We start from the raw sequence: 27,772 nt of genomic DNA, 5'->3' as shown, positions 1-27,772 counted from the left end.
ATCCCTCTCGCTTAAGATCTGGAGTCAGGTTAAGAAAAACTTTGGCTTGCAGGGCCCTTCTGTCTTGACCCCGCTGCTTAAAAACCATGTCTTTACACCTTTGAGTTCAGACCTGGCATTTAGGGCCGGGCACAGTAATGGCATCGTCAGTGTCAAGAACCTATACAAGGATGGCATATTTGCGTCCTTCACAGAGCTCTCTTCCCTTTATGGTTTGCCTAAGTCACACCTCTTACGCTTTTAACAGATTAGAGACTTTGTCAAGAAGACATTCCCCCACTTTCCAAACTGCCCCCTCGAAACCCTGACTTACTCCCGCCTGGCGATAGACCCCAACCATAAGAAATGCGTTTCTGTACTTAGCAGGAATAACACAACCACACACATTTTAGTAAGAGATCTAATAACGAAATACAGGTTATTGACAAAGTAATTGTTTTTGATACCTTCCCTTGATTAAAAAATAGTAATTTTAGCATTATTTTCCCTGTATTCATAGTTCATTTGATATTTCATTTTTCTGGTGGAGATGACAGTTAACGTGAGTGATAATAAAAAAAAAGTGTTTACTGCCCTCTAGTGGTCCTATAGAGGAAACAGCGCATAAATTCATCAAGCTAGCGGTGATGCACAGTTTAGGCCTACTAGAGTTTCCGATGAACATTTTCAAAATAAAGTGGTAAAACTGGCATAGAGGAATTATCATCAAATTATCACATTTTGAGGCGGGAACAATGCCGATATTAGTACTGATTATTAACGTCATTTAGAGGTCACAAATCATTAAACCTTTGCGCATCAAAGCAGAGTTATTACCTCCATGGGAGACATTCAGAATAAAACTTTCAAACATAACAGGCCTGTGTGGCTGTTGAAGCGAGGAATCTATTCTATACATCTTGCAACCATATTTGTGCTTTGAAATGTCTTGTTTCCAGTGCAACATAAATAAATATATATACATATACAAATAAAACCTTATTATTAATATTAGTAGTAGTAGTAGTAGTATTACATGTAGGCTACTGAAGCCTCAGCTGCACAGTCTTGTTCATATTGCTGATACTGATTATCAATATATTCTTGGTGTAATCAAGATATTGTGTATGAAGATGATGCCTATGCAATGCCTATAACCATTAGAGCAATGCAGTGGGGCCTAATATGAGAATAAATTCTCTGGAGCTTCCAGCAATATTTTTTAAAAACTATAGAGAAATACTGTATATAGGCCACAATGTTAACATAATCTGTGATGCAAGGAATAGTGTTGTGGTGGGCACATAGTGTAAAGAGTGCTGGAAATGTTCCAGTACTATTTTTACATAGATCACAGCAGAGTGCAAGTCTGCATGTTATAGAAGTCACCACTAAATAATGCAGTTATTTTTAAGTGATAGCCTACTTTAGTATTAGTACCAGTTATTAATAATTGGGTATGGGGACGAGCAAGTAGAATTTTAGTGTGTGTGTGTGTGTGTGTGTGTGTGTGTGTGTGTGTGTGTGTGTGTGTGTGTGTGTGTGTGTGCACTAGATAGTTATTACAGTGGAAATTCCTCCCAAACTTATCACTGGCACTTACTGTAATCAGTAGATTGATGAAGAACCAGAATAGCTCTAAGAGCACAAAATGTGATAGTGGCCTAGAAATAGCCCAAGTGAGTCTGCATAGTCCTCGACTGTCTTTGCTCTTCTGACCCACTGTTTTGTCTTTAGTCAAGCCTATCTCAGAGTTTAAAATGCTATGGATCTGTGCCTTATTTGAATCTTTATCTATGTAAGCAACACTGACCTTGTACCAAACCCAGTGCCGAACCTGTACGTCAGCACTAGTCTTTGCTGAATCCTCCCAACACCCATTTAACAATAACTTACCCATAGCTAAGACACATAAGTGGGTGGTCTGGGGTCATCGTGTCCACACTGACAAGCTGCTGTCACTTCACTGTGTCTCATTAGACGTCTTTACTAGACAAACCATAACTCATCCAGTAAATGACATATTCAGCAGGATTTTTATTATCTAGTCATTGTTCAAACCAAAGTGCACTGCACATTGAGCGCTTCTGAATTTTGCATGAACCCCAGTTGTACTAGCTTATATAGTACGTGCATCTGTGTGTGTGTGTGTGTGTGTGTGTGTGTGTGTGTGTGTGTGTGTGTGTTTGTGTGTGTCAGTTATTACAAGCTGCACTATTTCTCTGTGTTTACTGTGTTTGATTAATAAAAAGACTTGTTCTGTAAAAATGTCACCACTACCTTCTGTTCCCCTGGACTACCTTAACACTCTCTCTTCTTGCCAATATTCTGGCTGTGAAACCTGAGCCACGGGCCAAATATAGCCCCACACAGTGAGCCGCTAGAGACCGGGACAGATGGGACAGCAGGCCACTGCAGAGGCAGTATGCAATTGGACCCTGAACCAGAGAGATCCTGTCTGACCAATAACGCTGCTCTTCTGGAAAGAGACACTTGTTTTTGGCTCTTTCTTACTTATAAGCAAGACAAACCTAGAACCACAAAACCAAGAGAAAGTGTTTGGACAAATAGCCTACTTTAAGGTAAGTTTAGCTCTGTTTTTGTTGATACTCAACAGTATTGTATGGTTTGGTTCTTAATTTAATTCATAATTTATCAAAAGTATGCTCTAAATCATGTAATGTAACAGTTCAGCTGTTTTAAGTGTCTTTATATACATAATCAGTTAAATTCAAACATGGCAGTATCTTCTCATGTTGATTCATTCTCATTTTAAACTATGTATTTGTATTTACAAATACTGTGAAAAGGCATATATATATATACAATGCAGTAAATATTTAAGTGAACTTAATAAGGCTTGTAAAATCTTGAATGAAACAGGAGTTAGTGGAAACTTTGACAGCACGGACAGTTGTTAACATTCTGTCAATCAGTCTCAGTGTTGAAAATTTCCCACATTCATATTTTATAAGCGCTGCACTTGTTATTGTTCTCTTCAGATGATGGAACGTTTTCATGACTTGTCTGTTTAATGCTTTTACCCAGTGACTGTCAGTGGCTGTTTGTGTGCGTCCAGTTGTACCTGTGTGTGTTGGAAGGTAGCGGCTGAGTTTCAGGGACCTCTCTCCTGAGCTCAGGGTGGGTGGGGCTGTGCTGCTGCTGTGAAACATAGCCCAGGGGATTAAAAATAACAACAGCTGGTCTTCAGGACGCCATGAGGCTCTGAGTGTCTCACTGCCTCATCTATGTGTCTTCACCAACAGCTTCACAACATACTCTACATCAAGAGTCAAATGTCACAGAGATCAGAGCTGAAGAAACATTTTAAACTGCATGTGACCTATTTTACATCTGAGTCCAAAAAGTGAGACCAGTACATTATGTGTAAACTAATACATAAGGATGCATCAGGTGACATGAATGTAAATGGCATACAGTGTGTGTTGTTGTGCACATTTAATTAGTTTGAAGATGCTCATGGCCTCTGTGTGGAGTCTCTCCATCACTTGTTTACAAAATGGCTTTAGTTTGGAAAAATGTTATAGATTTATGGTATGAACATATCGACTTTCAGAATTTAGGTGATTTCATACGTTCAAAGAATAAACAGAAAAAATACATATATTCTGTGTATTGTTGGATGTGGCCTTTTGCAATAACCTTGTTTGATGCAACTGATTAATCAAAAAACAACCTTTGGATCCATTGGGAATGGAAATAATTTGTTTTAGCTGTAACTGTTAAACAACTAATCGGTTAATGTGAAGTAAAACACGACTCAAGTAAGTACAACAAAGAAGAGAGTGATGGGGTAAAATATCGTGACAGAAGCAGAGCGAGGAAGAAATGCCAGTCATGTTCACTATGACCTTAGTAAAGGCCTTTGCTAATACCCACCAACTGCATCCAGACAACACCGGCCTGAGTCATCCTGCCAGCTATGGCTGCAGAGCAAATCAGCCACTATTGTGAAGTCACTGTTTTAAGCTTCACTCCTCCTGTAACTGTCATTTCCCTTTCTAATGATAATGATCTCATGCACTTTATAAACTGACCTGTCTACAGTGTACATATGTGTAATTTGCTGGTTAATAAGTTGATGTGTGTTTCAGGATGCAGGACGGGAGTTGGAATCAGCCACTCCCCATCTCTCTGCTGCTGAAGGACCCGGCAGGAGGCGGGACTTTGGAGGGCGATGGGGGGGTGTTTTCCGAGGCATCTTCTGATGGGGAATTCTACCTGGACTCAGTGACAGAGCGGGATTCTGGAGATGGGGACTTTGCAGATCTTACTGCCTTCTTGAGTGCAGAAGAGATTCATCGTAGCCTGGACCTGGCCCTGGAGGCCTTTGGTGACACATTTGAATCTGAAGATCTAGGACCCTCTAATCCTACATCCCAGGAGCAGGCTCTCCAACCAGTCCCCTCCCTTCCTGTGCCCCCCCAGACTACTGAAAACCTCACCACAAACCCAAACCTGCAGCACCAGACCAAAGCCCCCTTCCCAGAGGACTCTTCCAGCCACAACGCCAACCTCAGCAAACCCATACAGGTGTCCTGTGAGGCTCCAGCCTCTGCTGAGAAGGTTGTCCGCCACAAACCCATCCTGCCAGTTTATAAGCAGGATAAACCCAGGCTGGTTCATGAAGGCCTGGAGCTGAATGATCGGGCAGCTTCTGCCACAGAGTTCTGCAGCCGAGCTGCGACGTTCATCGAGGAGCTGTCGTCCATCTTCAAAGGTTCTGCTCATTTGGAGCAGCAGGTGGAGGAGGACTCCTCCTCTCCTGATAGTGGCTATCTGACTCCAAGGAGTAGGCGACCAGTCCCTCAGGGCTCAGTCTCTGCTCCCTCTCTGCCTCCCTGCCAGCAAGAGGAGACACAGTACAGCCAGCCCGCCATGATCCTGCAGCCTCAGCCTGGAGTGGCAGCTTCTGCAAGGCACCAACCCTCTGGAGCTCCAACCACACATGGACCACTGTCTCCTCCTTGCTTCCTCCAAAAGCTGAAGAGTCAGGAGGTGGCAGAAGGAAACCCCATTCGTCTGGAATGCAGAGTCATAGGAAACCCCCTGCCACTCGTCAGGTAAGGTTTGAGCTTGGTTGACAAAACAGTCTCACCACAACGTCCATTAAGTAGCTGTTCTGGTGGCCGGATTGGCTCAGTGGGTAGAGCAGGTGCACATATACTGAGAGGTTTATGCCTGACGCAGAGGTCCAGGGCTCGAATCTGACCTGTGATGATTTCTTGCATGTCTTCCCCCTCTCTCTCCCCTTTCTCACCTAGCTGTCCTATCAAATAAAGGCGGAAAAGCCCAAAAAATAATCTTAAAAAAAAGTAGCTGTTCTGGAGCTTTCAGCTGTATCACACTGTCTTCCTCAGGGGCTGGGGTTTTGTTAAAACAAAACCCCAGCCCCTGAGGAAGACTGTTACATTTCCTTTTTTTCCTGAACATTCTATGGATTTGTCATTAATTCTGTATTTTTGTGGAGATCTAATTCATATCACATTATTTCAACTTCTGTAGTGCAGAGCAAACCAATTTTAAAACATCTCAATAGTATGAATATTGACTTTGATATACTGTATATTGTTTTATTGCTATTCCTTCTTTTCCATAAACTGGGAATGAAATAAAATATATCAAAAGGAATTTAGCTGATACCTTACTTGTTAACATTACTTAACTAATTGAAACAGTGTCAGCATGTTATTTGTCGAATTCATTAATAATTATCTGGGTCAGGTAAAATGATTGATAATGGAAAAAATTAAAAAAGAATATTTTTTGATCAACCTCCGTTCTCACTCATAGTGGCATATAGCGAAGCAGATTATTAAGGGTTTTCTTGTCGTCAAGGTTTTGGGATACAGTATCTGTGTCTGAGGTTTTCTATATCCCTCCCAATGCAATGGAGTTAAATAAAACTTAATGTGTGGTGCCCACAGCATTATAAAAATAACAAACAAAAAAACATTGACGACGACATATCTTTCCAGAAACAGCACCTCTGTAAGTAAGGGTTAATGCCCAACGAGGTGTCCATTAATAGGTGTCTGCCGAAGTCCATTAATACCTGAAGCCTTAAGTAGCGACCTGAACAGTGAACGGGATGTGAGATAACGTTATTCGCTGTGAAACAAAGTCAGTCCAGAGGGGAAATATAAATTACTTCTTGCAACTTAGTGCCCTTTATATAGAGATTACATATATACAACATATATATACATATACAACGTTTGTCAATATGTAAAAGGCCCTTACGGAAATATTTCAGTGTATATTTACCTTCTATTTCGTAAATGGGCCTCTAAAAAATGCCCATTGTAGTGAGTGACCAGTCGCTTAATAAGTCTCTGAGCAGTGTTTACCTTTCTAATGTCCGCTAGCATAAGTACAGGCTAACTATAGCCAGTTTCTAACAAAAACCCACCCATCTTGTAGGAGCGAAGCTTTTCATTTAATAAAATGATGGTACAAAAGGAGCACTAACGCCACAGGTCTTATGTTGACAACATGGACGCAGATATGTTTTTCACTTTCCCTCCAATATTATGATGAACATAATAAAGACAACTGGATTCGGTCGAGAGACCAAAAGCCATATGACTCTGGCAAGATCACAAGCATTTAGGTACATGGAGTGCTAGCGAAAAAGCTAACGCTAGCATAAGGCATTGGCTAACTTCAAACTTCAAACTTCATTCATTTCTTAAGCAGTGTTATAACTTTTTTGACAGCATGGTACACATTAACGATGGTATTTGTCCTATGTAAGTTGATATTTCTATCAAAGGGAGAAATTGACATTTACCTCACACAATAATGAACAGCTCCCATACATTCCCTAGTTATAGCAAGGCACTATTGCAGCTTGTGTGTCAGCGCCATCCTGTGGTGTTCAGAGGACGAGTTGGAAATAACAGATTCACATTTCCTTTTTGTTTTAATGTAGCGCAATCATTTAGAACAGTAAACAGTCAGTTTCACCGAAACTCCTATAGTAGGTGTCCTACATCACTTTTTTATGGACACCCTGCAGCCAATCAGAATCGAGTATTCACCTAGATCATGGTATAACTGTGGATAAACCACAGAAAAACAGCTGTTGTGTAGGTTATCCAGATTATCCAAGACATTGTTTTTGGAAAGACATATCATTTTTCAACGTTGAAAGCACCACAAACAAATTGCATTTAGCTACATTGTATATTGTGGAGAAAAATAAAATCTAAAGTGCCCGCATGGCTAGATATAACTAGGGGAAATTTTTTGTAGTCTTTTTTGTAATTTATGTGAAATTACACTTTAAGAAACATTGTTTTCTAGCAAGAAGTGTGTTTGTTGTACTGTTGAAGTAAAGGCATACACAGGCCAGGTAACATTAGGGGACACTTTTAGAGTTTCAAGATATTGGATGAACATGATCCAAGAATGCGCTGACCTACAGTATATAAACAGACCTTTATATCCCAGTGTCAGTGATGTTGACCAGACCGGGCGTCAGGATTCAACCTGGCTATTAGAGATAAGGTGAGGGAGATGGGAAGCTGCCAGGAGGTGAGAGTTACCCATGTGTTGACAAGCAGAGCACCTGGTTTCAGGTTTACGGGGACTTCCACTCTGTGTCCATTGGTACCTGTGCCAGTTCAAGGGACACGGGATGGACACTGTCTAATTTATGCTTGGATGAACTGTTACTCCGTTTCAAAAGACAGCACCCCTTCTTTATTTGCACCAGTTCATCAGCAAACTAAAAATACACTCCTCTCTTGTTTCTAGATGTGTCAACCTCACAGCTCAGTCATCATATAGAGACATACCTGTGCTAATTAAAGTTGCAATCTGTTTGAATGTGATGATTTCAGGGCTGTAAGGATGGTCTTTCTGCAGGTGTGTGTCTGTTCCTCTCGATAGTTTAGCTTTGCTGGCACATTTTCAGTGATCCTGGACCATACTGTCCATATTGATCTTTTTTTTTAAACTAATAAACCCTATTATTCAGAATAGCAATAGACTAGAATAACCAGAATAACTCCTTCTGGTTGCAGCACTTCATTGAATCACTACATTATTAGAAATCAAGATGCCATTAAAGTTTGAATATCTTTTGAAAACTTGCCATCTTACCTAGAATTTAAATGAACGTGTATTCAACCATGTCTTGTCTGAGGTTCTAATTCTTGACCCTCCAAAGGATCCGATAGAGTTAAACAGGTTCACTTCCATAAACATTTTGAGCGGATGATGTGTGTGATTTTTATGCGTTTGTGTAATAACGAGACATAAAGTCAGTGGCCTACGACGTGCGTCTCCCCAGTAGGCTATGAGGGGCCTCTTCTGTGGCTGTATAAATAGTCTTCAGGCCAACAGGAGCCAGGCACAGGAATGCAGGCAATGCATTTTCAGTCACCAGGCTCTACATCTCCCCACACCTTCTTGGGGAATATGAAGGTAGTGTGTAGCATGTTAAGCCACAGGGAAACAGGAGAGCCTAGACACTGTGGCCACTGGCCATACTGACATTATATAATAGAGAAAATGAATGGGAAGCTCAGAGAAGTTAGTGGAAATGTAAGAACTGTTGTTGAGCACTTTGCGTATTCCCTCTATAATTTCATAATCGTGTAATAATGTGCAGTTTGAAAATGTCCCAAAAAAGGTTATGATCTTTATGTTGTTAAAAGTGAATTCAGCTGTTGTTACAGTATTAAATGGAAGGATTTTTTTTTAACCAAATGCACATTTGTGCAGAAGCTTTAATAGTTTGACAGATTGTGTGTTAAGCCGCAGTGCCAGCTCTCTCAGCACTTAGTATTGTTTGTGTGTGGTTAATACAGTGCTGTCATTTTCTGTGTTGGCTATTGATTGTGGACACTAGATGGCAGCAAATTATATATTAATCAAAACAAAACGGAGCATCTTCTAGAACTTCTGGAAGTGTAAAAGATATCCACATAATGACATCTTAAGAAGTACAGTTGCAGAAAGGGCTTATCATCTGCATCTGTACTGAGATCTTAGTTTAGCTGAAGGAGAAACCCAGAGTCAGTGCTTTCTCTGCTGCAACCCTAGCTGTATATGTTGTGATGACTATACAGTAAAAAAAAAAAAAAAAAAAAAAGGCTTGCCATATATAAGTATATATACCAGGTCCCCCCTCTACTCAGCTAAATAATTAAAAAACTGAATTTCTTGATTTCTTGATTCACCCTTTTTTTTTATTAAACTCACATTTCACAATCATTTGTCTGAATTTCTTACCTGCGTAGTTTCTTGCTGAAATACCAGCATGCAGCAAAATAAAGCAGTTTGTCAGCTAGGCATGACTGACTACATGCTGTATATGTGTGTGCATATGTGTGTTTCATTTTTCTCGTGCATCTCCGTAGTTTGACCTATTTTCCTTTGCTTATGTTTTCTGTGTGTTGCACTGGAAAGTGAATGGCTTCAACTTATCCTTGAAAGTTCACTCTCTGTTATTTGAATGTGTGTGTACAAGTGTGCAGATGTGCGTGTCTCTTTTTTTAAATAGAATTTTACAAAGGTTGAATTAAAATGCCTTATTTAATTTCCACTGAGCAGCACCTTTGATGCCGTTGCCAGTCCAAGCAGCTGCCACACACCTTCTCGCCTCCTCGTTCACTCAGGCTAATGAGTTGGTGCGGAGCTGATGCCAGCAATTTGCACGGCCAGCGAAGGAGACATTCCTGGTGGTTGGGTGCAGGGCGCGGCCTTTCCGTGGTCAACCACAATTTTTCTCGGCCGGAGAGTCTTACGGTGCTAAGCGCCTGGTATTCTTCAATATGTCCTCCTGCTCCTCTCACACAATGTTTTATGCAATGCTCTGTTTGTAATGATGCATCTCTAGCATTGGGATTTGTTTGTGCTTTATCCTTGTGGGAACCACTTTGTGCATTTTTTCAGTCTGAGCTCATTTTGGCCTTTCTTTAAATCTTTAAGGGGCTAGTTTTGGGTTAAGATTAGCTGTTGGCATGAGAGAATAGGGGAATGTATGCAGTCAGTGTAAGACCCTTATGTGTGTGTGTGTGTGTGTGTGTGTGTGTGTGTGTGTGTGTGTGTGTGTGTGTGTGTGTGTGTGTGTGTGTTTGTGTTTGTGTTGTCAAAGAGAGCATTTCTAAACAAAATTGATGGTGTGTGGTCTGGTTGTGCAGAACGCCAAACACGCTGCGGGTGCCTGATGACTGATCTCTCACTATTTCATTGCATTGCAAAGCAGACAGAGAAAATCCATCTTCAATTGTGGGATGCTCAGCATGCTATTTTAGGCATTTTGTCTGATGCTCTTCCATGTCATTACGCTAACTGCCTGCTGTGCAAACAAGGCATTTCAAGGCTTGACTTGGAGTTGAATGAAGAGAGATGGGCAGTTACAGTAGAGAGCAGCAGAATACACAAAACCACAGGGGAAACGTTTGGAAGATGAGAGGCTGCCGATGAATTTTGCTGTGAAATCTACACAAGGCGGTGTCTCTAACATCAGGAGTAGACTACATTCCATGGGTTGATGATGGAATTTGTTGATGATCCTGTTTAAATTTAAACATGGTACCCTGTTTGAGCTAATATTGACGGACAGGATCATAGACAGCAGCAGACCCACAGACATAAAAGGACATACACACTCACAAACATCTAATCCAAGTATTTATTTCGCAAATTGCCTTCGTCTTTATACTTCTTAAATTGTCCCATTTTATTCCCCTGGGTAAATGCTCTGATCAAATTCAAAAATCTTTCTTTAAAAGCACACAAAAGGTTTCTCCCTCTTACAGACATGGTTCAGTCTTGGAAACCACTTGATCAAATTGTGGACTAATTCATCCCTCTACAGCCAGAAGGGCCAAATCACTCTAATCCGAGGCTTCTGGAAATACCTTGTGTCACCTCCTGTTATTAACCTCCTCATACTTTATACCACTCACTATCGTATACCTTAAAATCACACTTACAATATTTTCTGACAGATGTTGCCCCTGTTTTTATTTTAACTCAGTCAAAACTTATCGAGTAAGGGCCATGAGGATGCCAGAGAATCAAATAAGTAATCTTATGTTTTCTTTTTCTTTGCCCAAATGTCATGTAATTTCATGATTGTAGATGTTTTTTTAAGTTCATCTAACTGGAAGTAAAGCATTTAAATTTAATGTGTAAAAAAAGTAGTTACTATACCAGCTAACAGTTACAATAGCCCTTCCTCCTACCTTGTGTGAAACAGATTTCGTATGAGGTCATAGCAGGTGACCCACTGCTGACTCATGACGTAGCCTGACTGTAATGCTGACTGTTTGGCCTGTTTCAGGACGGCTATCATTTTAAAGTCTCCCTTATGGGCTCATTTGATCTCTGCAGGAGGAGGGGAAAGGAAAAAGCACTGGTATGTTTATACCTGCTTTTTTTTATTTTTTTATTCTGCAAGCATGATGTCATTTCATATTTAAGCTCTAAATAATGAAGGAGCCTGGAATGACTGTGTGGTTGCGCTCGTACTACAAATTAAACTATATGGGGACTATTTGACAGAAACTTAACATTCCTGAGACGTGAAACATTCACACCAACTTTAACTACGGATACTGTATTGAGATTTTGCAAGTTGCTGTGAGGTAGTCAGTTTGACGTATTATTTAGTTCTCACCATGCTGATAACTGAACTGTGTTCATGACTGTGTGTTATACGTGTACAAAGACGCGTCCAACGACGAGTACATTTGAGCTTGTTCACTGCAGGCCGCCAAAGAATTTTGTGAGGTTATCATAAATGGCCAAAGCAACTTTCGTGTAATCTAAATCACCTCTGAACATACTATACACCTTTGCACAACTAGTTAAATCTGACCTGCTGCAGATTATACACATTAACGCATTAAGATATCAGCAGTAAAACATTCAGATGGACACACGTCAGTGCTATTCCTCAGTGGTACGTTAATGGCAGTTGTGATGAATGGAGCTGTCCTGTCTAAGCCTCAGCAGGGGCCCCTGGCCCTCCGCTGGCCTGGAGACAGAGTGTGAAGTTTCACCCAACGAGGTGAGACTTTTCCTGCTCCTCTCCTAGCCCCGGAGTCTAGGAGGCTCCTGACCCTGAACCCTATCATAAACAGCAACTCACTTATCCTATTTGTAAAACTAGCTGTTTTACACACACACACACACACACACACACACACACACACACACACACACACACACACACACACACACACACACACACACACATATAGACCGCTCTGGCCACCTAGTTTAAATCGTGATGTGTGTTTTTCCATTTCTTGTATACATGGTTCCCATGGGTCCTTAAATCCATGAAAGTCTGTTAATTTGAGAGAAAGAAATCAAATCAAGTTTTTGAACATACACATGGGTTATTAAAGTGTTTGAATTTATATATTTTGTGCAAGAATATAAATTGAAGGTCTTTTGATACTTTTTTTACTTAACGTTAGTAAAAAGGCTAAATATTATTTTTGCTGTGCTGTGAAGAGAAGGCAAGAGACCACATAGTCTGCCATCACTGTAACTAAGTGTTTACACATCTAAGCCTCTCTCTCTCTCGCTCCCTCTCTTTAATTGTTGTCTGTGAGCTTCTGTAAAGCCTGCTAGGTCTCATTATACAAATTTTCAGTGTTGCAACAGTAATTTACCTTGATCCGTGTCTCAAACTATGCCGTGTTGTGCTCTTGAATTTCAGGGAATTGGGCTTGGAAAGTTCATTAGAGATTCTTGAATTTTATGTGCGTAGTCAATTAAAGACATTGTAGACACGTAGAGTAATAGGGCCACACAGGGTTCCAATTAAAAGTCCATTATATGTCTTTATTTTTAAGAATACAATGTTCGACAGAAATGAAGCATTACCTTGTACATTCTGTGTGGACTTTAGTCTAAATGTATTATATTTACAGCTGTTAATCAAGAAAATAGACCTCTAATAATGTTGGCTTTGTGCATGGACCATACACAGAGCCAAAAGGATTCTGGGCTCATTGACAGCACCATGTTGAAATCACATTTAGTGCTTAGTGGGTGAGTCTTGTAGACCATGAAAATTGATTGGCCACTGCTTCTTTTTTATGTATTGAATATAACTAGTTGACACAATAAAATAAGGAATGTTTTCATTCTGCCTGTAGTACGTATATGGCCAACCTAGATAGGGTCAGTAAGTTACTACTAAACTAAACAATCAGGCCAGAAAGAGTTAAATAAGAAAGGGAGTAGTGTAAGAGTAGAGGGAAATGGGATTCGTAGAGAGTTATATAAGTGGATCAGTGACAGTTGAAGAAGTGGAATACCAGATTTAATATGAAGCATGTCTGTTGTGGACAAAGGCAGCAGTCATGCACGGCAAGAGGATGGTAATCTAAGACAAGTCCAACAGGAGGATGGGCAGAGGACACCCCATAAATCTTTACTCTAAAGCCTCTCCTCCACACCGAGTGTCAGCAGGCCTGTTTGACCTCATCGGCAAACATGCGCACACTATTGCTGGAGTTGGTCACCATTAACCAACTCCAGCGAGCCTTGCATAGTCAGTGACACATGAACGCTCAAACTACCTGCAGACAGATCACAGAAGCTCAACTTACTTGGGCCTCACAACAAATAATGGACCAAAGGCCTCACTATTTCAAATACAGGGCACTGAAACCTTTGTCCAGGTACACATTAGTTTAAGAGTGGGCAAGGCATCAAAGATCTGCCAGTGTTCCTCTGAGACACTCGAGTCCTGTCTGTGTCTGTTCTCAGAGGTTAAGGTTTGTAGTTTTGAGTCATCCGGGCCTCAGGGTCTGTTCCACAGCTGGGCTGTGAACAGTAAGCACCAGGTTACATTCCTCTGTTCACCTGTTAAATGACTCTCTGCTATTCATCATGCTTGATAAGGCATGGCCATTAGATTCAGCTTACAGTAATCTGCCTTTTGATGAGATATTTTAGGCTGTTATGTTTTCCTGGATGTCGGATTCCTGCGTGGCTGCCAAAGAGCTGTGTTTGATGTTGAGCCCGATTCAATCACATATCTTTGACAATATTGAAGTGGTGGAATTTAGTGTGTGCTGTTGTTATGTGTTTGTGTCTTGTGTCTGTATAGACAGCAGCAGGCTCTCATGGTGCCTACAACTGTAAAATGCGTGTACATGTGTGGTGCACTTGGCTGTGTGTTGTGCAAAAAAATAGTCTGTGCAGGGATACTTGTTTTACGAGCAGGCGTGAGGTCAAATGGGACTCATAAAAACAAGCTCAAGTATTCCTTCCTTGTATATGTGATGGGATAACAGCTGTGTGAATGTTAAACTGTCTTACATGGAAACTCAAGATATGCATCTTTATTCCTCTCAATGTTTGTCTTTTGCACATCACTTCAACAAAATATGCCTTTCCCCCCCTTCCAGTTCACTGCTGCGGCTCCTGATATCATGTATGACAGTAGGAGGTGGGGGGTCTGCAGGATTCGGTTTCATACGGGGGGGAAGAGGAGGAAGAGAGGAAGATGCCCCATGTCTGGCTCATGTGTGTCGGATCAGAGCTCAGATCTAAGTCCATAAATTTAAAATGTGGAGGAGAGGTCACAGAGTTCAATCCCCTGAGTACAGCAACTTCAGCCTGTTGCCTTTATTGCCATTTATCTCCTCCAGAAGTATTTTGTTGGCAGTAGTTTCACAGTAATTTCTTTTTTTTTTCAGTTTTCAACACAGCAGAATTACAGGATGTTACCAAGTTCAGTACTAACTAATGTGCATCCAATTTGTGAAGTGTGTTATCAGTGTGTTGCTGACTGTCTCCACCCTTAAAGGTCTCATATTATGCTCATATTCAGGTTCATACTTGTATTTTGGGTTTCTACTAAAACATGTTTCCATGCTTTAATGTTTAAAAGACCCGATGTCTGAGACAGCACCTGTCTCTTTAAGCCCCCTTCTCAAAAAGCCCCGTCTACTCTGATTGGTTAGCGTTTCCGGGTCTTCCATATCTTTGCTTTCGGTGTCTCTGCACCGTCATTGCAGCCGGGGAATAACTGTAACAGCACTGTAGCGGCGCCTTATACCTACAGTATACAGTATAGTTGTGACATCACAACTGTACGGAAGTCCTGACGGCTCATTTAAAGGCACATTTTCTGAATACAGACTGTGTGCATCTCTGTGGATTGAACGTTTTGATACTTTCACAATATTTATATAGTACCTTGACCTGCTTTAAAATAAAAAAAATACATGGTAATCTCACTTTTTGCAGTACAGAACCTTTAAAGACGATCAGACTAGTTAAAATTTAGCTTTAGAATTGAAAATATTCAAAGATACCGACGTTGAGGTGCACTACTCACCCACACTCCAGGAGAGGTGGTCTGGCTGTCATGGAAACATTTTTGTATGCTTGTGTGTTTGCATGTTTGTGGCAAGGTCGTGGGTGGCTGGTGGATCATGCACATTTGTTTTTTTTTCTGTATATTTACTCGTCTGGGTCTACAGATGGACAGATGTATGCTGCTTCCTCTAAAACTCTCAAGTCAGAAATTGCATCTGGCCTGTGCAAGTAACAGGATGTTAACTATGACAGTAGAGAGTAACTATCAAAAAGATATTATATATTATATTTCTATGGTGATAGTTACTTTGACTCAGAGGGTAACCATACCACAGATGTGCTCCGTGTGGTTCAGCTATTGCCTTAACCTCATCTAATTGTTGTTCCCAAAAAGTTATGATACATACCTTAAATTAGTGAACACAGACTGTCATGTGGTTTGTCTCCAGCTGTAATTACTCATTGGCACGAAGATTGATGATTGTGGTTATGGAAGAAGTTATAAATTAGTAAATTGATGAAAGTTGAAGCACAAGATCTAATCTACCTGCTTTCAGTATATGTGTGAGTACATATGTACTGAAGCGTGAATGTTTGAGGAAAGACTTTGATCTAATTAGGCCCATGACTGCTCCAGAAAAATGAAATAAAAATGAGAATTAGTCAGAATTATACTCATTCATACCCACAGCTAGTTTTTCAAATAGTTCACAAAACATAAGTAACCTCACTGTTGGTCTCAACAATAGCAGGCCAGTAAGACATCTGATCTTGTTGGCCAGCAATCCACTTCTTTTAGCAGAGGCTTCATGTTAAATATGTGGGCTCATTTATTTTATGTGGCTGATATGTTTAATGTAGGACTCTTCTGGATATTGCTTTTGTTGGTTCTAATACTGGATTTATTTGACAGTTGGGAGGACATATTGGGATCACAGTATGACATCATGAGAGGACATAGTCTCTGTTTTTGTTAGTGTCATTCGGTCTCCTTGGAGCGAAAACAGAGGTTGTCATGACTACTGTACATACCCCCATTTTTTGTGATGTCAACTGACCCTTGAAAGACCTCTTTAAACAACAAAGTAGTATGTGGAAGTGGGGGTTCTGACAAACTATTTTGTGTTTGTGTGCATGTGCGTGTGTGTGTGTCTTTGTGTCTGTGAGCCCACGTGCACCTGTGTATGTTTGAATGTTAATAAACCCAGGATGTTGCTCGGAGGGAGGACTCTCTTGTTGACTCATATTTTGAAAAGCTGCTTCCATCTGCAATTGCCTCTATCGTCTGTCCCTAGGAGTGGAGCAGTCAGACAAAGCTGTGGGTCTGGGAAGGCCGTCATTCAATAATTAATGGGAACATCAAGCAACTGTAAAAGCCCTTCCTCTTATTAACCCATGTTTTATAGTCACTTAGGGGAAGTACGGTGCTTTTCATGTTGTTATCGCTACAAATGGGAGGGAGTTTTTGTTTTGTTTAGTTTTTTTTACAAACCAGAGGAATTTGAATAAAAGAACCGCATGATTACAGTGTGTGTGTGCCACTGGGACAGAACGTTGTTAGGTGTTTGTGTGTGTGTGTGTGTGTGTGTGTGTGTGTGTGTGTTCTTCCCATCATAGATTCCCATGTTGTACAATGGTTAGAGCAGACCTAGCTACAAGCACCACAAATAATCCCATCTGCTACGTCCCAGTGGTAGGCTCTTAGGCTTCTTCGTTGACAGCGACCAAAATATCCCTAATGTGTGTTAAAGCCCGAATGGAGCCCCTGCAGAGAGAGAAACACACCACACCCTTTCATTCTGCTGTGGACTGTGCATCAGACACCAACCCTCTGGTTCAAAATATGCCTCAAATACCAGATACAATTTGCTGACCAAGGTGAATTCAGCCTTTGGAGTTTTGGGGATTTTTATATGGTCTCAATGTGTGCATATGTGTGTGTACAAAGCATGACCAGTCACAGTAGCCATGGCCATTTGTCTTGTACTTGCCAGGTGCTACCAACTCAAAGTGGTCTATTTAGATCCTGACTTACCCAAGCTATTTTTGTTCAGGCCGAATTTGGCTTTTTAAGTGGCCTACTTAATTCTGGCATGTGGGATTTATTAAGTCAGGGCCATTATATGTGATGCCCTCTCTTTTTGTGTCACACTGTAGTACATACTGTAGCACTGTCATCTTTTATTGTCACGATTCCACCTTCCTGCAGCCACAGATCAGAGCCCCAGATCCCAGAGGTTTCCATGGTGACAGGGTCGTTTGGCCGGAGCCCAGGGTTCGCTGCAGTGCTTTTGGTGGTCAGCAGACTGTGGCCTGGATTCCACAAAAAGAAAAAAAAAAAAAAAAAAAATCCATGTCCTTCATATACATCTGCTTGTTATAAATGTTTGTAGCCAACAAAATGCATCACATTAGATGATGTTTACTTGTGTCCAGTGAGGGGTTCAGAGATGTAGTGAGTTTGAGTAGCATGAGAATGTATTCTTGTTGTAAGGAAGAGAAAAACATAGAGACAGTTCAACCAACCGCTGGAATTATATGAATGAATTCAGTGTCGGCAGCACTGAAACTGCTTTTATCTTTTAATTTAGTCTTAAATGTGTTTTTTTCTGCCCTTCTGTCTTGTGTGGAATTTGGCTGTTTGGGGCTGCTCCCTAACTCTCAACACTCTGCTTGGTCCAGGCATTGTGTTTATGTCTGACTGTGTGACTCAGAGTGGCAGTCCTGCTGCGAGAGTGTCAGTGGCTCAGTGTGTGTCATGCTGTCAGGAGGAGTAGCTCAGTGTGCATCCTAAGTTCAACGAAATCATCTGTGACTTTGGTTTAACTAACTGGAATTAGAACAACTGGAACAACTCAAGTAAGTTACAGTTTGAACAGCCATCTTGCTTGGGGATGTACTGTAATTTGCTTGTATACAAGTCAAGTTAACATGGTAAATCTGTCTTACTTCATCTTCACAGTTTAGCCATATTTTGATTGTTACAAAGGAGATTAGCAAATTCCAGGCACACTCACCCTGAATGAGAGTACATTCATGTGGTCGACATCTTAATGAATGGGATTTAGGTTTACTAACATTGCTAACTTTTATTTTTTTACTAGGGAAAAATATGATGTTTCTCTCTGAAACAACAGCTGATAGACTGTGTCTCTTGTTTGAATGAATGAATGAGGTCATGTTGTTTTTTGTGAACAAAAAGAAAACTACTGATTTAACGTGTGTCATGTCTTGTGTATGTAAGTCGGGGCATTCCCATTAGGGCCGAGGTACGTGCATTTGTAGCTCAGCTGCTGCATATGTCTGTCACTATTTCAGTTCAGTCTCTCTCTCTCACACACACACACACACACACACACACACATACACACACACACTCAATGTGTTGATTAAAACTGCATAACTGTACATACAGTATTAGTAAATATAGTACTTGTTATAATTACTAATTAATTCCTACTAACCACAGTATGAATTCCATTTGAATTGATTTCATAATTAATGAATTAATGCCTGCGATGATTCAGTCTGAACCATTTGCCTGCTTCGCACATTGACACTTAAGTCTGCTCTCCTGTACAGTAATGCATCACTGGACAATATCTGTTAATGGACAACATAAAGGATGTAAAGTAACCTATCCTTCCCCTGGGTTAAAATTTGTAAGGAAAGTATTCTTTTGTTGCTTCCGGTCAAAGCTTTGACTGTCATCTGCAGCTGTCTGATGTCCGGAATATTCCAGTAAACTCTGACCCGTGATCCTGCGCCACGATTAACAGAGCTCCATCATCAGATGGCTTATGCTGCTTTATTTAGCAGGATTCCTGCATGTATCATCTTTAATCAAGATATTTGTGGTTGATTTATAAGCATGTAGCAGAACACTTGAACTAAGCTCAGTCTCAAATCCAGGATGCTAATAATTCATTTTCTCTGGATGACAACGCTCAAACAAATAGATGCAATTTAGTAGAATCTTAACATCTGGTGTAGTTTTTTCTAGAAAATAAGCATACATTGATACAGTAATTCTGAACAACAATTCGGTCATTGTCATTTAATTATAATGTTGTCCCATGCAGCTCAAAACAGTAATATACCAACACCCATTCACAGCATTAAAACAATATTTGACTAAACTGATCAATACGACATAATAAACTTTTAACTACAGTCCGGTGCACTACCGCAGCCAATGTTCGCCACGCAATGTAAAATTAAACTGATAGACTGAAGCAGCACTAGTCAGTTTTTTTGGCACCTTGGAGGCAATTTCACAACAAGCTGAACAGCACATGTTCAACATGTTTGGAAGTTAATATGGCTAATGGGTTAGCAAACACATTCAGCACATTAAGAACTTAAGCATTAATCTGGAGTTGTTCTGGCGACTTGATGAATGTCATTAGTTTTGCAGGTATTTGGTCATAAACCAAAATATTGGACAAAATTGTAATTTTGACTTAATTCATCCTGAGGCGGACATGAAAGTCTGTACCAAACGTCCTGGTTGAGATATTTCACTAAAAGCCAAAAATGTCGACCTGCTGGTGGCACTAAAGGAAAAGTCAGAAGATCACTAAAGTCTGTAGGATTCATCCTCTGGGGACCATGCTACTACAAACCTTTATAGTAACCCATTCAGTAGTTGTTGCAAAGTTTCCATCTGGACCGAGCAACAAAACAGACCATTAGACCAACATTGCCCTAGAGCCATGCTGCTAGCATGAACTAATTTGTGTGTGCTAAAAGAGAAAATCAAGTTTTTGGCATGTTAAATTGTTTCCGGTTTATGATGGGAATATGGGCAGCTAAATGATGCATTCAGTGGTATCAATATTGGTACCATTGCATACCTGGAGGGCAGGTAAATGATGCATTATGTGGTATAATGGAAAATTACTGTAATAAGGAGGGCTGTGGTGGGAATACATTTATTGCAGCTTTAGTGAGGTTGTGCTTTTAGACCTTACCCTGAGCCTTGTAGAGTTGCATTCATTGTTGTTTGAGTCAGCATGCGTGGGAAAGAGGAAACCCAATATGCTTTCCATCTTGTGTTTGCATGAATTGGGAGATTGCTCTGTCGTGGATAATAAAACCAACATTGCTTGCTATAGAGTTTGGATAGTTTCAGTTGACCTCTATTGTAGTTTGTAATTAGGGATAAAGACAGCCTTGACGCCGCTCCTCTTGTCCTTGTCCAGTTGCACTTTGGTTGACTTCCACAACCTAGAAACTGAACATTGAGCAGCCTTAGGAGTAAAAAGAAAAGACAGAAATGTCTCAGGAAGTATACATCTTGTCTACCGATTCCTTATAGCCCGTATTGATTGTTGATTGACTTGTGGATGTTTTTTTTTTTTTTGCACCCTTGTTACTTCTACATCCTGTCAAAGTCGTTTTTGTGATTGAATCCTCCTTCCTTTTTCTCTTCGTTCTTCGCTCTGCGCTCTGGCCTCCACTCGTTTGGGTTTGTGGTGAAACTGAGCCTGGCTTCATAAAATTTTCCATCAACAGCAGCAAATAACAACAGGGTCAGATGAGGAAAGCGTGGCCTTCAGCACGCACTATGGAGGCTAGGGCAACAGGCTCTGGTTTGGCCTGTCTCGCAGAATGCTCTCTTCTTCGGTATGTGAATAGGTTAGTGAAGGGAGCGCCATGAAACCGAGATCATCCTTCCGTTATTATGTGAGGCATCATCTGGCATCAATTGTCTTTGCTGAGACGTTTATAATTGCTTTCTCACATGCTATCCGTATTCGTAGAGCTGGCGACAGGCTGGTTGATTGTCATGGTGGTATGTTTAGTCACCATCTTGGCTGGGTGAATGAAGAGGTGAGGTATTACTCTGAAGCCCATTTTACAGGCATGTTCAGAATAGTTGTGTTTTATAATGGTATTGTGTTAAGAGGAAATGGGTGGTAAAGGTACTTTCTGCCAAGAAACTTGTACCTTCACTCAAGTTTTCTCAAAGCACGGAGTGACTGCTATTCTAACACACCCAGCTTCCCCTCCAAATGAGACTATTGATGGTTTAGTTCTGGACTGCATGTGACTCAACAAAGTCCCCACTCCCCCATTGGAGAGAACGCTACGTGCTGTTTAGGTCTAGCACCATGTTCAGCACATTCCAGAGAAATAGAGAGGGGATTAAATAAACATTACCGTCTGTCTCTAAATGAGTTTACTCAGTAATTATACATAATGGTAGATCATTAAGGTTGATTAATAAGGGGTTTTATTGTTGTGCTTGTTGGGAATGGTTTGTGCTTCTTAGTTTATGTTCAGTCAACCCTCAGAGGAGCATAAGCTGATGATGAGTCTTGTGCCCTGCTGTGTTTTGTCAAATCGTGCCCCAACAAATGTACATTTCCATTCCTTTACTCCGACTAAGTAGGCACTTTTGCAGACCTACAGTATCTGCCATAACCAGAATGGAAAATTACTGAAGACATTTAATAAAAAAAAAAAATAATAAAAAAACTAATTCTCAAGACTTCTGATGAATTCCAGAATTACAACTCTATTTTTGATCACATATGTTGCCGCATGGAAATGCCATATTTTAATTTCCTGGGATCTGGACAGATTCAGGCCACACTGCAGAAAAACTATCCCCCCTGCTGTTTGCTGGCCTATGTTCACTATAGTTACATACACACAGAACACCTACATTCCTCCAACCTCCAACAGCTTTAACATACCCCATCACAAAAACAGTCATTTGTTTAATGATGCCATCTGTTACAATAAGCCCTTTTCTCTATGTGTTTGATTAACAGTGTCCAAATAATTTTCCTATATAGAAGAGGATTTGTACTGTGTGGTCCACATCAAACAGAGAGCATATAGCTGCAAAGTCCATAGTGAACCATTTTGATTAATACAATGAGTAACTTAAAAGAAGGCAGTCAGGTTTAACCAACAAAAGAAGCCTGATTTTCACAAGCATATTGCCAGCAGACATGGCAGTCACCCAAACGAGTTGTTTCTCTGCCTGACTATAATCTGGGAAAATGGATTACAAAACCGCCCAGACATATTGGTTTGATCAATCAATTGTTTTACTCTCAATCACCAGATGCTGGCAGTTTTGTACTAAAGAATTTGGCTTGTGTTATATTGCACAGTCATGTCACACAGGATCCCCTGTGTTGTCCTAGCCTTTTGTCTGTCTGGATCATGTGTTTGATGCACAGATAGCTTCTGGGATGTTTGAAGCGTGGCGTGGGGATGACGATTGGCCTCTGTTGCCCCGAGGGCCGACATAATAGCTGATAAGGTCTCCCTGCTCGTGCCATGAACAACTCTTCATTCGTCTTGTTCTTCTGATCTGTTTCCTATCATTTAACACACCGGCGTCTGGCTGCATGATAGCGCCAGCCAAGTTTCCGTTGTTTCACTTCATCAAGCAATGGGACAGAGGAACTACCCCGAAATGTCTATTGTACAGGGGATTTGGTGTTAAAAAAAACTCAGAAACTGAGTGACAGGGCTCTGCACTGCTCCACCTGTCACTGCTGCTGATGAATTGCTCAGAGTGATCCGTCTCAACAAAGACGGAGCGTATCATTTTTCCTGTCTGACTCGGCCTGACTCATGCTCATTCACCTCCTGTTCCTGTACTTGCCATTCATACATTAACTTTCCCTGTCTCTGTCTCTGACCCCACACTCACTCTTTCAGGTGTGGATCCTCAAATGTGAAGTGTTGTCTGAATTTTTTTGGTTGATGGATTGCTCTCTGGAACAGGAGTTAGCCAGCTGTTTGACAGACACACCAGAGTGTATAAAATCAAGTAATGCCTAAGCAGCAGGATGTTGGGATTTTTTATACAGCCCTCCAAGATAGCTGGAATGTCCTCAGGTCAGGCTTCTGGACAGACGGAGCAGCTGTTCTTCCGGCATTTAGGGAATTCCTGCCCCTCCCCGTGTCAATGCAGAAGGCGGAAGGTGAACAAGATATACATGCCCTCTTTTTTAAAAAGGTGCTGATAGGCTATACAGTATGTGGTGTGTCAGTGGAGTGTGGGTATCCTGATTTGATGTGTCATGATGCACTCTTAGAAGATAAGACATTAGCATCGATGAAAGCAGCAAATTGTGTGTGTGTGTGTGTTAAAGATGGGTGATGTGACCACTGTTTTTGATGTGGTCACACAGTGCTGAGGGGTCTGCTTTAATCATAACCCTGTGAAGAGAGATGAGCCAGATGAAGCTGGTTTTGTTGTAGACTCTCTCATCCCTCCTCTGTCCTAGATCAGGGAAAAAAGACGGTGTTAGCAGACCCCAAGGGAGGTGGTACAAGGCCCAGGCGCCTGCCCGGACACACAGGCCTCTGATTGGAAGGAGGAAAAGGGTGTGTCTGCTTCCCGTAACACGGCGTCCCGCCAGTGCCTCAGGGTGGCTGACGTTTGGCAGATATGGAATCTCAGACATGCCCAGAGGGTGTATACGAGTGTGTGAATGAGTAGTTGATTGATGTTAGTTAGATTGGCAGGCCTCCATCACGTTTGGCAAAGGTATATTTGAGTTCAAGTATTTGTCAAGAAGAGTGATGGCCCATGCTTGTATGACTTTTTATTGATTGATTTTATTGAAAATACACATATATTCCTATTGCTTCCTTGTCTGTAATGTACGTTTTTGCCTTTATTGGAATATTGATTTATTTTGGCAAAAAGTGTAATATATTTTCAGCAATGGTGAATTAATACAACTCATATTTAAGACCGCTTTCTCCGTACAAAATGGATCTGGATATTTGGGTCCACAAGTTAACCATACATTATTTACTCTGTTAAACGACTTATTGTTATATCTGGTAGGAAGGAATGATTGCCAAAACTATCCAGATTGGAAATATGTCATCATTTTCTTTGAACCACTCTAGACTGTGTGGTATTTAAAGTCACAATAAATTAAATGCATGGTAGTATACTGCAGTAAGTGTCACATGTCACAAAAAATGTTTTTATGATTTCAAAAGTCTGTCTTTCTACTCTGGATAATGCCAGTTGTAACATATTCATTGATCAACATAATAAAAAGGGATGATTTTGGTGTCTCTGTGCATCCAACTGCAGTTTGACTTTTCTGCCTGTGAGGTTGGTTGGTTAAAGTAAAGTTGTGATTCACCTCCTCCACCAGGTGGTTCTGTGAAGGCCGTGAGCTGCACAACTCTCCTGACATACAGATCTGGAGGGATGGTGACCTGCACACACTGGTGATTACTGAAGCCTTTGAGGACGACACAGGACGTTACACCTGCGTGGCATCCAACAGTATCGGAGCAGACAACACCTCTGCTGAGGTTTACATCGAAGGTCAGATGTTTCCATATCAAGAAATTATTATATTTTTTTCTTCTCAAGGCATTTATATAGTTATACTGTACTAATGAGAGGACTGACAGCCTCTGCTGATCTCTACATCTAAGTATATGTGGGCTTTCATGGTGGCTAATCTGCTATAATATTTAACAGCACAAAGGAAATGGTGCTTTATGGCACAGAACAGGCCTGCTATTCATCTAGCACCACTAAGATGGCGTGCATCACATGGGAATCCCTGCTTTGTTTGTGTCCCATTGCAGGAGCTTCGTCATCAGACTCAGAAGGAGAAGGAGCTGTGTCAAAGTCCAGATCCGGAACCATGCCTCAGTACGTGTGTTACAGCATGACCTCTTCTGACCCAATGACCCAATGAACCCCTGAGCAGGTTAACTGAGCCCCGCAGCAGCTAATCAGGTCTGCTGCCTTAAACTAGGCCATTTAAAGGCCCTTAAAGAGCCATAACCCTGACCCAGTACACAGGTCACAATCTAAATAATGAGAGGTGCAGAAACCCACCCTGTCATGATTGTCCCCTTTACATTTCCAAATGTTAAACTTTTTACACATTTCCTGCTTTCACTCTCTTCTTTTACTTTTCTTCCTTTTCTCTTGAATCATTTTCTTCTTCTTCATTTGAAAAATAATAGTTTTATTTTGATTGGGTGAAAGGTGGGGCCACAGACCAAAGTGCACATAATGTTTTTGTTTGCAATCTTTTCAATAAAGAACTTACTTGACCGACAACAATCTGGCACAGATATGTATTTATCTTTATGTTGATTCGGATCAACATGCATGTTCAACATTTCGAAACTTTTTCATTTCCATTTGGAGGATTGTGCTCTCCATCAACAGTACCCTCTCTGAGTGCTTTCAATTCTCTAAATGTTTTTGATTATTATCCGTTGTATAAATCTGTCTCCATCTAGACTACTTCCTGATTCCCTTTCTGTTTACACACTGAAGCCAAGATCACTGATATCATCTTAATTGCTGTGGAGACAATTTTCTTTAGTTCAAGTATCATATTATAACTAAAAGCATATTGAGTTGAGAAATGCCTCATTTCTTTGAGTATGTGTGGGTACTGATTTATGCTTTGTTCATTTTAGAGTTCAGAAGAAGACTACTTCAATGTCTCTGACGATACGCTCGTCGTCACCCAAAACCCCTGAGGTCCATCCTCATCGCTCCACCCTGGTCCAGTCCCTGTCTCAGCCCCCACAGCGGGTAAGCAGCTACAGCACACAGGACAGTAGATCCACACAAGCTCATACACATGGTCAAAAGGTGAAAAAATCTCTTTACTGACATGAGCAGACACATTTCTGAATGGACTCAAACTGTTCTGAAAGTACCTGTTTGTTGTCTTCTAAATGCAGAGCCCAGTGTCATCACTGTATGTTGGTGAGGTGTCAGGTCCTCCTATGTTCACCAAGGTAGGTCGGCATACACAATACGCACTATATGGTGAAACGTATGTGGAGACACACAAACATTATGCACATATGTGACTGTTTAATATGTCATTCCGAAACCATATGCTGCTGAAACAGGCTCTACTCATCTGGGAAGTTTTCCCATAAGATTTTGTAACCTGGCTTGTAACCTTAGCCTCAAAAGCATTTATGAGGTTAAGAACTGATGTTGGGCGATAAGACCTGTCTGGCAGTTAGTGTTTAAATTCATCTTAAAGGTCTTTGATGGGGTTGAGGTCAGGGCTCTGTGCAGGGCCCGTTCAATTCTTTCACGCCAGTCTTGGAAAACCATTTCTTTATTTAAAATGTTTCGTGCACAGAGGAATTGGCATGAAACAGAAGGGATCTTCCCCAGACTGTTGCCACAAAGTTTGTAGCATACCATGTCTGACATATTTTGTACGCTGTGGCATTAGGATTTGCCTTAATTGGATCTAAGGGAACTAACCAAAACCATTAAAAACAGCTCCAGATACATTCATACATACTTACGTACAGTACAGGACGTCATGCATGCAATACATACACGCATACAGTACATACATAACCTGACACACATGTACTCAGTCTCCTTGCCTTTCCATAATAACAGTATGCTGTGCTGTGGCTTTCAGTAGTGGGGGTCAGATAAAACACAAGCTCAAGGCAAGAACAGCCTTTTCCAGCTCAGACTCTTCAACACTCCCCCAACTCCCTTTCCCTCAGGCTGTGGGTCTTGTGATGGCAGGGCTGAGACGAGCTGAGGCAGAGCTTCAAACGGCCTGCCAAACCCGCAAGGGTCAGGTCTCTTTCACTCTAATTCAGCCAGTCAGGCCCTAAATCATTTTCCACTTCATTACAAAAAGACATTTGTTTTTCTTCACCTCCAACCCGCCTCTTTTAAAAATGTCGCAGTCTTTATAATCATCTCAATGAGAGGATGTTCGCCTCCAGTGAAGTCAGCACCGTGATGTCACCCAAACAACACACCCACACGCATACACTGTCAGACACATGATGTACATTCCACCCCTGGTCTTCCCAAAATATACCCATGCCAAAGACACAGTCAAGCTCACAGACACATTTATTTACACGACACTGAGTGCCTCTTGTTGATGGATAAACCAGACTAAGTTGCTCTGGCCCTGTGAACAGCAGAAGAGACAACACAGTGTTGACAGTGGCTTCTCCATCAGCCCCTATGTTGATATTTTTTTTTAGTTCTGGAACACTATAAGCTGGCATATGATTGATTGGACACAGGTTACATTGGCATTTGTAAAGAGTAGGTCCTGCAATTTTGAGGTTGAGAGCATCTTAGGGAGTGGGTAATTATTACCTTTTCTATTGGCCAAAAGCACAATGTTGACACATGTATAAGTGAATTTAAATATAGTAGATAAGAGTGTAAGTGATAATAATCAGCATACAGCAGAGTCTAATTAATTATTTTACAGAATGTTTCTTCTCATGCTAAAAGCTTACCCCTAGCTTAAACTTAATTATTTAAAGTTAATACTTAAAACAATTTACTTTATAGAACTTGCCCTTTCAGTTCATCATTTTCCAAATTTAAAGTGCCCATATTATGACAAAAACACTTTTTCTGGGATTTGGGGTGTTCTTTTGTGTCTCTGGTGCTTCCACACACATACAAACTTTGAAAAAA

At 41.0% G+C, this 27,772-nt stretch overlaps 1 protein-coding gene across 6 annotated transcripts in view; it reads left to right on the top strand.

Annotated features, from left to right (window-relative positions):
• The first annotated feature begins 2,387 nt into the window (after positions 1 to 2,387).
• The window catches only part of palld (palladin, cytoskeletal associated protein), a 56,037-nt gene continuing 30,652 nt past the window's right edge, over positions 2,388 to 27,772 (top strand). For 4 of the 6 annotated variants that reach the window (XM_028586664.1, XM_028586668.1, XM_028586669.1 and 1 more), the window contains exons 1-6: positions 2,388 to 2,561; positions 4,095 to 5,063; positions 24,459 to 24,634; positions 24,904 to 24,970; positions 25,756 to 25,873; positions 26,020 to 26,082. In XM_028586664.1, the coding sequence (XP_028442465.1) occupies positions 4,096 to 5,063; positions 24,459 to 24,634; positions 24,904 to 24,970; positions 25,756 to 25,873; positions 26,020 to 26,082 (1,392 nt within the window). In that variant the 5' untranslated portion in view covers positions 2,388 to 2,561; position 4,095. The remainder of the gene's footprint in view (positions 2,562 to 4,094; positions 5,064 to 24,458; positions 24,635 to 24,903; positions 24,971 to 25,755; positions 25,874 to 26,019; positions 26,083 to 27,772) is intronic. The other 2 variants (XM_028586667.1, XM_028586666.1) reach the window with 2 other exon arrangements.

This window comes from Perca flavescens, chromosome 9, assembly GCF_004354835.1.
Source record: "Perca flavescens isolate YP-PL-M2 chromosome 9, PFLA_1.0, whole genome shotgun sequence".
Taxonomy (NCBI): Eukaryota; Metazoa; Chordata; class Actinopteri; order Perciformes; family Percidae; genus Perca; species Perca flavescens.
The sequence above is the reverse complement of the archived record's forward strand: the minus strand, read 5'-3'. Positions and strand labels throughout refer to the sequence as shown.